Raw genomic sequence first — 15,489 nt, 5'->3', positions numbered from 1 at the left:
AGAATACTTGTAATTAAAAGTTTTAAATAGCTGTTACCGAGACTTCGCAACGAAATTCTTAAGTCCTGAAACTACTTAGCACTCATGATATAATATGATGGATTTCTAGGGAATTTTCCAAACATAGGTAAGCATACATCAGGTATAAATTATTTCAGTGTTCAAGCTTAAGATGATCAGAGTTTAAACCTTTCTTTTTTATCATTTTTTGGAGCATTTCTGGTTCTAATCAATTATAATTCTAATGCCATAGCATTTTTTGACCTGAAAAAGAAAATAAAAATATATAGGTCTCGGACATACTTCAGTCAAAAAGCATTTAGTTCCGGTCTAAGATATATTTAGTCCAGTAGTCTGCTTGTTGTCAAAAAGCATCTACTTCCGGCTCTTGAAATCTACTTTCAGGTCAAAGATATTTCTATTGCTACAGCTGAGTTTGCCTTGTTCCAATGAAGAAAATCAATAAACATAACATAGGACTGAGAAGCCTTATAGGGTCTGGGGGGAATCCCACCTACTTCCCATCTGTTTGTGGTATGAGCCTGGAGAACTCCTTATTAAGTTCATGCAACATGTAGCATAAATATTACAATTTTTTTCCAAATTCCGAAATATTCCAGGTAACTTTTATATGAAATCTTTCTCTTCATACAAACCTTCACATTTGAACATATTTTACAAAAATAATTGGTCATTTTCAAGATTAGTACATAGAACCCATTTTGTGGTTCATTGTTATTTATAAGACAAGGAGATTACAGAAAGTCTTCTTTAAAATTAGAGGTTCAAAAATACTTTTCTTTCTTAAAATACTTAATGACTGTAAAATCTAATTGAAAGTCTTTAATTTTTAAGACTAGCCTGCAGAAAAGATGTTAATCTAATTTACAAATATTTCTTATTGATTAATAATACTTCCTGATTGTGACGTCCCTTTTGCCTGATCCTTGACATTATTACACAATAAGGCAATATTTTCTATTGAAATTATATTTTTTTTAAAACACACACACACATTATATATATATATATATATATATATATATATATATATATATATGTAACCTTCTGGTAACCCAACTTTATTCTCTTCTTTTATTCCCTTTTTTTGTTTCTGAGTTTGTTCGCTCTGCCTTATATTTTGTTATTGAATTTTCTTGTATATCTTTCTTGATAATATGAATAGTGGAAAATCCTACACAAGTTTGATGAACCAATTTAGATCTATTTCAATGAAAGTGGCCAAGCTAAATTGTCATATTGCTTTTATTGGTACTTGTTTGATGTTAGGACTGTGCCCGAAAGGATTTAACGTTAAATTGCCTACTTCAGGATTGCCATCTACACTTCACCGTCAAGTAAACTTACTTGCCTTAAAAAAAGGATTTCAGCTCTCACATTTTGTGTTGGAATCTTATAAGACTGTTTGCAAAGAACATGCTGAAGAACTTAGAAGCACTCACCGAGAATTAGTTACTAAATTCAACTATAAAAACCCTGTGTTAGAAATAAACCAATTCCTGACAAAAATTGATGACTTCATGAACATGAAGATGATCAACCTACAAAAGAAGCTTAGAGGGCTGTGGGAAAAGACAAAAGATTCGAAAATTGACTTTGATATCAGGCGCCAAATTCTTTTAGAATTACCTCAAACCATATTACTTTTATCAGACAATATATCCGCAAATAAAACATGTCATTATCATGTTCCTGTAGAAAACCACCAGCCTAATTGTGATCCATTGTATAATTCTGGTAATTCATGTGACACAATCAACCTTGTTGAATATAACCATGCTAACATTGAAAACCTATCTAATTATGACCTTTCTGGTGATGAAATATGTGTATTGTCAAAAGGTCTCACTTTTTGTCCTACACCAAAATTTGATCAAATTAGTTTAGTCGAGGACACTTTAAATTTTGCACGTAATGTTTGGATTAAACATTATTTTTCAACTCACGAATCTGAACCTTCAAATCTACCTGGGTGCTTGGAAAAATTCAAAGAGCAAAGCGATTGGGAGCCTCCACCTTTAACACCTGATCATCCCGTTGAGCAATTTATCAATGTTATCCTCTCAAATTTGTCAAGCTCATCTTTCACAAATTCGTTAAAATATAAGAATAACTTAACAAAAAATGAAATTAAAGCTATTAAATCGCTCAAAAACAATAACAATATTATTATTCTAACAGCAGACAAGGGTAACAAAATTGTAATTCAAAACATTAATGATTACTGTAACGAAGTACAGAGACAACTGGCTGATGATGAAACTTACCAACTACTGCAGACAGATCCAACCAAAGAATTTAACGAAACTATAAAAACGTTTTTGGAACAACGAGGAAAAGACGAAGATTTATCACAGAGAACTATAAGCATACTAACACCAAAATTCCCCAGAACTAAAACATTTTACACACTTCCGAAAATTCATAAGAATGTCAGACCACCACCAGGACGTCCAATTGTTGCCAGTTATGGAAGCCCGACTGAAAGAATATCAGGTTACATTGACGACCAACTGCAGCCTTTTGTAAAACTACTTCCATCTTTTGTTAATAATACTAATGATTTTATTGTTAAACTCTCCCAAATTACCCAACCTTTACCAAAGAATTTAATCCTAGCCACAATTGATGTTACATCACTATACACCAACATCCCACATGATGAAGGCATAAACGCAACTAAACATTTCCTTGATACCAGATCCGCACATTCAAAGCCCTCTACTTCTTTCTTTTTAACACTAATAGAGTTTATCCTAACAATGAACTGTTTTAAATTCAAAGATGATTTCTATTTACAAATAAAAGGCACAGCCATGGGAACACGAATGGCACCCTCTTATGCAAATCTTTTTATGGGCTTCTTTGAACAAAATTTCTTAAATACCCAAAATAAACTTCCTCTGATCTGGTATCGTTACATAGATGATATTTTCTTGATATGGCAACATGGTGAAGATCTCCTTAAAGATTTTCTATATTCCCTAAACAAATTTTCAACATTAAATTTCACTTGGAAATATTCCCACACAATCATTACCTTCCTAGATGATGTTGATGTGTTTTTAGAAGCAGGCTTTCTTAAAACAAAAATTCACGTTAAAGATACCAACACTATGAATTACTTAAATTATACTAGTTGCCATCCTACACATGTAAAATCAAGTATTCCAAAAAGTTTAGCCATTCGAGCAAAGAATTTATGTAGCAAAGAGTCTGATTTCACAAATTATATTAACAAAATAACAAACACATTCAAAAATTTAAATTATCCCGACAAACTTGCAAAAAAAAAATTAATAGGACAAAGAATTTTAATTACAACAAATCTTTTCCTCTAGATGAACCTAAATTTACTACCAAATTCTACCCCGGACTTAACAAAATAAACCCTATAATTAAAACTGCTTTCCATATTCTACAGTCATCATCGGAAACTAAAGATATATTTTCAAAACCACCTAGGGTCATCTTTAGAAGACCGTCAAATCTTAAAAATATGCTAGTCCAAACCAATCTTAAACATAAACATTGAGAGAAAATTTTTAACAGTTGTAAACCCTGTCAAAAACCATGTTGTGGTACGTGCAAAATTATGTCCTCTAGTCAAAATTTTAGTAGTAACATAACCAATAAAACTTATCCAATTAAAGGAACAATTGATTGTAATTCAAGTAATATAACATATCAGCTAAATTGTAATTTTTGAAATAAACAATATATTGGCCAATCCTCTAACCCTCTTCGTATCAGAATGACAGGTCAATGTTACAGTATTGTTCATGGAGATGACAAGCCCCTCGCTGTACATTCCAGGGAACATAATCAGGACAAAATTGAAAAGTGTTATAAATTAAAAGGCATCAATAATGTTCCATTGCATGCCAACGAAAATATAAATAGGTTTAATTTGAGAAGGAGCGAAACTGCTCATCAACTTGTTTTAAGATCAAAATTTCCTTTAGGTTTGAACATTCGCTAATTTCCAAAATTTTTTACTCTTTGGTATTTCTGATGAAACATAAGCTGTGAGGTATTTTCCCCTGTTTATTATTCTATTTCAGTTCTTATTCTTGTTTGTATTTAGTTAGTTTAATTATTTAATTTTGTAAATATTTATACACTATTATTGTTATCTGAAGAAGTATGCTGACATACGAAAATTCATATAAAGAGTTTCCAATATTTGGTTTTTTATTTTCAAATGAAAAGAATACATATTGATATAGGCTGGAAACCTTACATAGTAATTGTTAAACAATCAATATTTAGGCATTATTGTTTATTGCCAATATTGTCACTGACATCAGGAGACAGGCAAACCTGTAATAAAAAACTGGAAACCACTTTGACTACATCTCCGACAGCACAAGGCAACTCTCTGACTTCAGGAATCAGACAAACCTGCAATAAAAAACTGGAAACCACTTTGACTACATCTCCGACAAAGCAAAGCAACTCTCTGACTTCAGGAATCAGACAAACCTGCAATAAAAAACTGGAAACCACTTTGACTACATCTCCGACAAAGCAAAGCAACTCTCTGACTTCAGGAATCAGACAAACCTGCAATAAAAAACTGGAAACCACTTCGACTACATCTCCGACAGAGCAAAGCAACTCTCTGACTTCAGGAATCAGACAATCCTGCAATAAGTAACTGGAAACTACCATGACTACATCCCTGACAGAGACTAACAGCTCTCTCACTTCTGGAATTAGACAGACCTGTGTTGAAAAACTAAATCTTAAAAACCCCATACAACCCAACAACAGTGTCTCTTTGCAAATGGCTTAAGTGGGAAAACAAACAAACGACACAGAACAAACACACAAAACAACTGGTAAAAGGAAACCACCATTATTTGCCAAAATAAAGCCAAAGGAGGAATCTTTTGAGGAGTTCTTCTCAAAACACATTGATTTTTATAAGGAATGTACAACCACCAGAAACCTGATCCATCAATCCTACAAGCAACAATCAATCCCCTTCTCAGCCACAAGATCTGTCACAAAATCAAATTAAAAATCATATTGTGAAGGATACAATCACACCTTCAGTGATGTCAAAAGGAAAGACAGAAGCATGCAGTAGCAACATTTTACAATGCTATGAGTCAATAGAAACAAACTGTTTTTTAGGCAACACTCAGCAGAGAAAAGTGACAACCTAAGAATATGCCATCAAAACATAAGAGGTCTGTTTCAAAAATAAACCGGCTGAACCATCTACTATGTGAAATATGTCCCAGCCTCTTAGTCTTAACAGAACACAGTCTCAAGCAAAACATCAAGTGACATTGAAAACACAAAACTTCAAGGATACATTCTCATAGCTGAATACTGCAGAAAAGAACATAAATTGGGGGGAGTTGCTATTTATTGTAAGGACAGCTTAATAAACAGTATAGAAGCTATTGACACAACTAACTACTGTGAAGAAAAACTACTCGAGGCTGCAATGGCTCACATAACAATCAGAGGGAAGCATCTCTACCTCCTAGGTGTTTACCGCCCTCCTGGGGTAAACATTCAAACTAGCTTGGACATTCTATCAAACATCCTGGAACATATTCAAGCACATAATAAATTGTTTATTATGACAGGAGACATAAATATTGACAGATTAAAACCCAACCACCCTGACCACATAATGCTTGACAACGAACTGGCAACACAAAACATAAGAAGGCTCCTTTTACCACCAACTCGCATCACACCTGACACAAGTACTTCAATTGACTGTATATACACTAATATTCCAGAACATGACCTTAGTGCAACAATTTTACAAACTGGACTATCAGATCATACAGCTCAAATGTGCAGTGTGTATTGTAGTAAACACTATACTAATACACAAACTCTACGGCGACAAATGGGAAGGAGAAACCTCGACCAGCTCAAGTCACTGCTTTCCATTAAAAACTGGGATACTGTCCACAATGCTGAAGATGCAGAGTCAGCATTCAATATATTTGAAGGAGTACTGCGAACTGCCCTTGACATCGCTTGCCCTCAAAGGAAGAATAAAAGTAAGAGTAAACTAATTCACTACTATGACCAAGAATCAGCCGAGATGAAAGCTGCCTATTTAAGAGCTCTAAACACCTATGATATAACTGGAAAGGTGCAAGACAGGGAAACTATGGTAAATATGAAAAAGATGTACGACAATAAACTAAAAGCACTACAACAAAATGAAAATACCCGGAAAATAATGACATCTGACAACAAGTCCAAAGCTGTATGGAACCTAATAAATACAGAGAGCCATGCTAAACAACCTAGTAAAACCTGTCCCAAGCTAAACATTAACAATGCAGTGGTAGACAACCCTATTCAGGTAGCTGAACAACTAAACACCTATTTTACTCAAATAGCTGAACTGACAATACAGCAAAACCAACAATTGGGATATTGCAGACTAGGAGAGGATCTAAACACCCCTTTAATACAACCATTTCATCTGACTCCCACAACATGGGAAGAAGTAAAACAAGTAATATACAGTCTAAAAAATAAGTCATCCAGTGGTACAGATGAATACTCTTCAAAAACTGTAAAGCATTGTGCAGAAGAATTGACTCAACCTCTTACATCAATCATAAATAAATCGTTTTCCCTAGGCCAATTTCCTACAAAACTTAAAATCTCCAAGGTATATCCCAAGCACAAAAAGGGGCTAACAACTGACCCCAAAAATTATAGACCCATATCATTAATCTCTACATTTTCAAAAATTATAGAAAAAATTGTATTGAAGAGGCTAATGACGCATCTTGCAAAACACAGCCTTATTACCGACTGTCAACATGGCTTCAAAAAGGGAAAATCAACTTTATCTGCCATCATAAGCTTGGTTGAATCCATAATCGACAGTATAGAAGAAGGAAAATTCGTGACTGCATTATTTCTAGATTACAGCAAGGCCTTCGACTGTTTGGGACACAATCTTATCTCCAAAAAACTTGCAGCCTTGGGAGTAAGAGGCTTGGAAAACAAGTGGTTTAACAGCTACCTAAAAGGAAGATCTCAAGTTGTGGAGATTAAGCATACAACATCTAACCTCACTAGAATGTTCAGATCACACCCTAAACCAATTACAAGAGGAGGCCCACAGGGATCTGTACTAGGACCCATCCTGTTCATTCTGCTGACTAACGATCTCCCAGCCCTAATTGAAAACAACAGTACCAGCTGCATAATGTATGCAGATGATACAACTCTCCTTTTAAGAAATGGCTCAGCTGAAGAATTGTATAATAACTCTGTTCATTCTCTACAAAATGCCATTGCCTACAGCAAATTAAATGACTTGGCGATAAATCCTGACAAAACTACACAAGTGCATTTTAGCAAGAAAAAAGTCCTACCTGCAAGCATCCCCAATAAATCAGTACTTAATCAGACTAAGTTTTTAGATGTAACTATAGACAGCGGACTCACTTGGACAGATCACGTAAACAACATTTGCAGAAAGATCAGTACAGGTATCTACGTTGTTAAACGTATCAAATGGGTTGGCACTCTGGAAGCGGCAAAAGTAGCCTACTATGCATTAGTAGAGTCTCACATTAGATACAGCCTCATAATCTGGGGAACCTCGTTAGGGAACCTTAAGAGAGTGCTTGTACTACAAAAGAAGGCAGTCAGGACCCCTGCAAACCTTGAGCCGCTGCAAAGCTGCTGACAGGCCTACCAGACCCTAGGCATACTTACAGTTCCTGCACTCTACATTTATGAAGCGATCTTACATGTCGACAAATTACACCTGCAGACTCACATGGACGTTCACAATTACCCCACACGCCATGCCTCAAGGCCATTCCACAACACAGAAGAGCCCTCTTTGAAAAAAAAACCATCATACATAGACCAAAAATTAAAAAACCTCTTTCCAGACTTCCTCCGAAACCTGACAGGTGACAGACTGAAGAACTCGCTTAGAGAATTTCTATTTAAGAATCCTGTCTACACTATAGAAGAGTTTCTGGAATCTGCAAATGCAAGAATTACCATGACCTTCAACATTTAAACAATTTTTAATTCACAACTATTATATTACAATTGTATTATAATAACTTTGTATTATAATCTGACAAATTACTGTTCTTAATGATCATGTAATAAAGATACTTTGACTTTGACTACGTTATATGATATGAGGTTTTTCAAAAATACCATAATGAAAATATCAAAGTTCTTAGAGATTATTTTTTAATTGGTTATATTTTTCCATACAAAACACCATTAATAATGGTCTTTATGAATGTTGTAATGTTAAAACATCTCTTTTTTATAAATTCCCACTTTTTCTCTTTTTGGGTGCTTAAAAGTGCTTTGGATGAATTCCTAGACAAATGCCCTTTTATAAATGTCTTGCCCATTGGGCATTTGCCCAGCTCACATCACTAATTGAGTCACATAGATATTTTACTAAGTAGTACCATAAAGCTACTTATTACAGGAAGAGTCCAAATTTTGGGTACTTCTGACAGAAGATATTATATTTTGTAGAGTGAAATTTTTGCACATGAAATATAATATAAGAAGTACCTTTATCTTGTGTGTGTTACAGTTCAATCAAAATTAGTTGAGATATAATTAGTGTGTATTTATCTGTTTGACATTCTACAAGCTCACATAACAAAATTTTCATGGAATTTACATTTGGGATTTTTAAGTTTAGAACTTCTATGCAAGCATCTCTGAACCAGTTACTGATATGCAGATACTGAATACGAGCAACGAGAATTCTTGTCATAAACCTAAAAAATTACTTGAAATTGATAGAACAGAGACTTCTCATCCAAAAAACGTAGTATTCTTGCAATGTGCTAATTAGGTTTGTATGTAATATATTTATTTCATATCTACCAGAAATATGATTTTTTAAATGAGTGTTGAAATGTTAAGCAATTTAATATGTTTGTTGATCTTTAACAACTTTTTGGTCGAATTGAATCATAATTATACATTACAAAAAAATGTACATTCAATAAGTAAAATTATTTACAACAGAGTACCGAACGGCAAAGTGTATAATGTATAATGAGTGTAGTATATTATATTTTATACAATTAGTTTACGCAATATACCGAGGAAAATCTAAATGACTTGTAATGACTAATAAACAAACATAAATGGGTATAAAAACATAAGCCTCATTATATTTTATATCGAAGATATTTTTCCTTATACGACCAAGATTCGGTCCCATAGTGGATCAATTAAGACAGTGTCTACTGTATATTATACTATCTTAACACTTTCAACTTTAGCAACTCTATGGATCACTATGTAAGCTGCAGTAGTGAATTGTTAAAGAGATATATATTAAGCATTTAAATATAACAAATTTATATAATGATTCTGCACCAATTACAAAAAAGGAAGAACTTAATTAAAGTTAAGATGGGGGAAGAAGAATTAGAGGAAAGGTTGAGAGGAATTAAAAATGCATAATAAATTTAGCTAATTGAAAATAAACTAAGACATTCTTACAAAAATGAGTTAATAATGTTTTTATCATAAATGATAAGCTATCTTGGCTTTATTTTATTAAACTCGGCTTACCTTCAAAGTTAAGATCATCTGTATCAGATTTGTATGTGAAGGCGGATATGGAATTCCAAAATATTCTGTTGTCCGGAAAAATATTAGATATGCGAATGTAAATCCAAAACTGAAGACATGGATTGATCTGAAACAATTAAAAACTTAACAACTTGGAGGATCAATTAAAATATCCACTGGTAATAGATAAAATATATAAATATCCAGATTAAACTCAATAGGTTATTGATCTTTTCTACTAAAATACAGGATTGTGTTTCAAAAGAATAATGTGAAACCAGAATTATTGAAGGCTTAATAAAAGCCAAATTAAAATGTTTGCTAATATAACAAGTATTCCAAGGTTATTCTATGTATTTTTACATTACATAGAACAACTAATGTACATTAGAGGGACAGGGAGTGAATTTTCCTGATATTTAGTAATCTATATTCTAGTTCAGTTTCCATTGTAGTTCATACTAATAGAACGCATACTAAATTTTGCAACTCTACTTTTTTGCAAATACTGTTTAAGCCATTACAAAATCACAATAAATAACTATATATTAAACTTATTACAACTGAGTAAATATATTCACGAAATATGCAGTAGTTGGTTCTACCATACATATCTAAATCATTTTAAAAATCTAAATGCTACAGCCCAAATAAAGTACTCAGGTTAAGCTTGTTTTAGTTGCCATCTGAAAGTAGGAAGGCCACAGCTGCAAAAGGTTTTAGTAAGAAATTGAATATTTTAGGCTTTAGCCAAATTCTGCAAGGGGTCTACAAAACCCCTACTGTGTCAATCAATCAGTCAATCAATAATATCTTTATTCAAGACATACATAAAATGTACATGAATGCGTCATTCTTAATAAATAAATTCAAGGTAATGTTATATTAGTTCCACATATATACAACCCTTTTAATGTAAATTATTTTCAAAATCTTAACATAGTTAAAAATAGGTTTAATATTATTTAAATCGTTTTTATTACCAAATTATAATTAATTCCACTAGACTTCAGAAATCAAAATCAAAATACATGGCTCTGGGAGTAAAACTCTTCAAAGTTATAACATGATAAATCAATTAAAAACTGTTTTAATTTATTTTTGAATCTAACACTATTGTTTTTATTCCTGATGCTACCTGGCAGGTCCCCCATAAACTTGATTCCCATATAAGTTAGGCTTTGCTTAAATTTTTCTTTATTATGTTGTTTTATTACAAAGTTATTTTTGTTTCTAGTATTATAATCATGAACATGTAGTTGTCGTGGTAATTTAGTCTCATTATTTTTTACATATAATACTGTTCTATATATATATATATATATATATATATATATATATATATATATATATATATAGAGGCTGTATACAGTCATAAACTCGAGCTCTTTAAAATATAACTTACATGACTCATCTTTTTTGAGTTCTATAATCACCCTAATTGCCTCCTTTTGTAGACGTAAAATTTTATTCAGGTTTACAGCACTTGTTCCCCCATACACTTCAATCCCATATGCGATATGTGAATGAACCATGGCATAGTACACTGATTTCAAGGTTCGTTTATTACAAAAAGGTGCTAGCCTTCTTAGTGCAAAAATTCCTGAACTTGTTTTGTTACATATTTTTTGTACATGAATGTTCCAATTAAGTGTATTATCTAAATGTAGCCCTAAAAATTTAGTTTCTTTATCCAGGTTTTTCATATTAATTTTGTTTGATTCAACATTTTTGCAAGTAAACTGTATAAAAGTAGTTTTATTATCATTGAGTAAAAGACTTCTGTTATTTAAATAATTTTTTAACAATGAAACTGATTCGTTACATTTCTTTTTAGTTGTACCTATTCCATATCGGCAATGCACAAGCTTATATCATCAGCATACAAACAAATTTTACTATTCTCAATTATATATGAAGAAGGTAAAAGTGTATACAAAATTATATCTGTCAGGTGTAGGTAAGGGGTTTTCTTCAGAAAAGTGTTAAAAATGAACTTTGAGATTAAACAAGTTTACAAGTATTTACTCGTACATTAAAATATTTGTTTATTGCTTTAAGGGAAAACACTTAAAATGTAAACAGGATAACAGTAGAGGAAAAATTAAACTCCTCCTATAAAAATCCAAAAGGAATAACTCTCTATAGGAATAGTACATGATCAACTTAAGAGCCTAAACGAAATAAGAAAAACTTACTTAACTATAACTATTACACATGTTCATTAACCTACCCTGACCAAATCCAACCTATTTGAGAGACCTAACCCCCACACATAACCCACGATATATTACCCAACCTACAAAATTCATATAAAAATCTACCATTACGAGACCAAAATTTTGTTATTGAAGTAAAATAAGAAAAACTGACTGACCTAAAAATAATTGCCACAAACATGTTTAACACAGCCAACCAAAGACAGAAATAGACTGGGATTCTGATATTACAAGGGCCATTACAGAAGTTAAAGCCAAACCACGTCCCCTTCCATTGAACCAATCTCCAAAACATATGCTTACGTTTAACTTACCATGTTTCATTAATAATGCCATAAAGTATAGTTATAGTTGTATTCAAATTCTGAAATTTTATACTCTTTAACAAAAGTACATGATGATTTTAGAAAGTCTAATTTGCTTTGTATTAGAATCAATTACAAACATTAGTAACAAAACTTTTTATGACGACTTGGATTGTAGATATTAATATTCCAGAGTATTAATATTTAAATTATCAATGAGACATCCAAGACGATATAAAATATTTTTTTATTAGTAAGCTCCTAGTGAATATTCAGTACAATTTATTACTAAATTGGTTAACTATTAAATATTATCTGGTTTGTCTAAAATAAAAATCACAGTTCTAAATAACACAATGAATTTATTTTAAACTGGAAAATTAATAAGTTCAACGTTTCAGAATTTGTATCACTCTATTTTTCACAAAGAATTGACAAACCTTTTAGTAAATTTAAAAATTCCTTTGGCAAGAAATAAAAAATATTAATCAAATATATCAAACTAAAATCAGAGCTCTCTTCTAAAATAAAATAATAAAGTTTTAAAATAAAAATCAAATACCACTTGGAAATAACTCAAATAAAATGTTCACTTCTAAGTTCACTCAAAATTCAAAAAAAATAAAAATTTTAGACTTCTCTTTACACTAGTTGAACCTTAACTTTCAAGTCTCTGCAATTCAGATTACAGCTCTCTCAAACAATTATTAATGTTCAATTAATTTCCAATTAATAATTCACAATAAAACAGTTCCAGTTAAATATTAATAAATTACTACTTTTCCAAATCTCAATTAAAGTTATTAACAAAGTTTAATTTTAATTCACTTTTCTTGCAAGCATGAACCACTGTAACTTGTATGATTCTATTATGCTCTATTGTTCTTCGAGAATAAGTTATTCAGATTGCTCTGTAGTTTCTATGAATTTAATTTTTTCCTATAGAAAAGACAACAAAATTAATTTAATATCAAATCAGGAAGACTATTTCAATAAAACATACAATAAATTTGGTGCTTACCTCAAAATCCCTCGCGGAAAAAGATTTATGAAACACGGCGCAGTAATCAACTTACTCACGAAAATAACCAAAAGAAGGGCGAAAATTATGAGCGGGCGCTTAAATACTTCCCTTTCCAATCAACTTTGCAGGACATCCGCGGTGTTCTCTCATTGGTCCAGCTGTATCAAACCAGGAGAACAATACTCGCAACAAGACAAGTTCTAATCAATTCAAGGCAGTCAACCTGCCTTCCTAACAATTTAAAACTACCAGTACTAACTTGCCAAAAGATTACATGTTCGTTTTTACCCTGACTTTTCACAATCTAATCTAAAATTAAATCCCAATATTTCGATTCCAAAATTTTTATTTAATTTAAGTTTTAATTAAAAAAATAAATCAATGTAGCTTTAAAAACGCTACACTTTTCTTAACTAAAATGCATCAAAAAGTTCTTTTGTGAGAAAGTTTTTGTTTATTTCATAACGTGGTTTTTGTCAGTCGGAAATATTAAGGAAAAATCTAAATAATACATTTTTATTCTCCATATTTTATTATAAACTGTGTGGTTTGGCTAAATTAAGGTCAGAAGTGGAACACTTGAGTCAGCCTTCTGAGCCACTCCCATGACACAACTTGTACGTCTATAAGTTTTATCAAAATAGCCTACCAGTATTGTACATCTACAAAATTATTATAAAAATAGCTTTCCAAGTCTCCTTCAGTGAATTTTTCTTTTTCAAATTTAAAATATTTACCAATAAAAGTGAAGATAAAATATGCATATGCTAATTTGATATATATGGTAGTAATGGAAAATTAAATGAAATATCAGTACCATACTAACAAACTTGAAAATAAATAGTGAAATAATATTATAGTGATAATTTTTTGTCTTTACATGATGTATTTATATGGGTAGTAAGTTACAAAAGAAGTTATATTATATATTACAATTTTTTATGAAATGCAGAACAAATTAAAAGTAATCAATCCATATTAAAAATTATCTAAATATTAGTGGTCGCTATTTTCATGAAATATTCAAAATACAACAAATTTGTTATTGTTATTATTCAAATGAACTAAAGTATATAAAGATTGTTAAAGTGTACATAATATTAGTATATTGTAATTATTTGCAGTAATGAAAATAGTAAAATAGTGAGGGTCAACGCTTTATAGTGTGGGTGATTTATGTATTTTCTTCCCACTCTTCTTCCTGCTCTGACCTGGTTTCGTCACTCATCTCTGCACAGTCTTTTTCTTTTTTTGGTCTAAGGTTTTAAACTTATACCCAAATCTACAATATTTGAGATTCTTTATCTTTACCCAGATGGATCAATAAGTGTAACCGGTTTTTAAATTGATATTAACCAACAAATTTGCTTAATTACAACTATCAATATAATCAACAGATATTGATTAATTAATTTAAATAATTAACTAATTGAAATCTTCTATAAACACACTTTCAGATTAGTTTTCAGCTCGAATTAGGTCTATAGTGAAGATTTGGCATTTATTGTGGGATGTTAAAATTATGTTGTTCCACTTATTCTTAATTTGGACTAGTTTAACATTTGAATTTTTTTTAAGTAATAGCTTCAAATTGATTGTTTTGGGTTTCCAAATCGACAAACGATTTTTGTTAACTTATGAGCATTATTAAATCATTTTAGAAGGAGGCAAACCTCTATTAGTCAAAATTCCAGAGTTTATTTTGCCTGTGCATCTTTTATCCAATTGAATCCAAAGGTTTTTCTGTACTTTTATAGTCTATTAATTCAGGAAATTTGAACTGCTCGGTACATTGAGCTATTTTTGTTTCCAAGTTAATATTCATTGCCTTAATTTTTGCATTATTTTGCATTAGTTAATTTCATTTTCATTAATTTTTTACTGACCCGGGAATTAGAGGAATCAATTTTAGTATTATTAGCATCAAAACCATTATCAGAAAATGGATCCAGTCAGGCCGAGAAGTTGTGTGATTTTTCAAAAATGTGTTATGTTGTAAATTAAAATAAAGAGCGTTTAATTAAAACTGAGTAAAATGACACCACTCCCATCTCTCATGCTTGATTAGGAGAAAAACTATGGTGATTACAATATATGTTTGTTCCGGTTTTTTGGTAGATTTAGAGAAACTTTACATAGCCATAACTTTGAACCCGTTTGAAATATTTGGGAGGAAATCTGTAATTTTTCTAATCTATATGAGGACTACCACTTTACCAAATTTTATCAAATTCTGAGGTGGTAAAGAATTTTTGTTTATTTGAGTGTGTTTATTTCATACAAAATAACCCATACAAATTATAGCAGAGAGACTAATATTATACGTGGACTGGTAATTTTG

General features: G+C 31.4%; 1 protein-coding gene across 2 annotated transcripts in view; it reads right to left on the bottom strand.

Annotated features, from left to right (window-relative positions):
* Positions 1-15,489, bottom strand: part of LOC124372904 (lysophospholipid acyltransferase 7-like) — a 33,991-nt gene that overhangs the window by 16,310 nt on the left and 2,192 nt on the right. For both annotated transcript variants that reach the window (XM_046831314.1, XM_046831315.1), the window contains one exon: positions 9,601-9,727. In XM_046831314.1, coding sequence (XP_046687270.1) covers positions 9,601-9,727 — 127 coding nt within the window. The remainder of the gene's footprint in view (positions 1-9,600; positions 9,728-15,489) is intronic.

Source organism: Homalodisca vitripennis, unplaced genomic scaffold (genome assembly GCF_021130785.1).
Source record: "Homalodisca vitripennis isolate AUS2020 unplaced genomic scaffold, UT_GWSS_2.1 ScUCBcl_4305;HRSCAF=10415, whole genome shotgun sequence".
NCBI lineage: Eukaryota > Metazoa > Arthropoda > Insecta > Hemiptera > Cicadellidae > Homalodisca > Homalodisca vitripennis.
The sequence above is the reverse complement of the archived record's forward strand: the minus strand, read 5'-3'. Positions and strand labels throughout refer to the sequence as shown.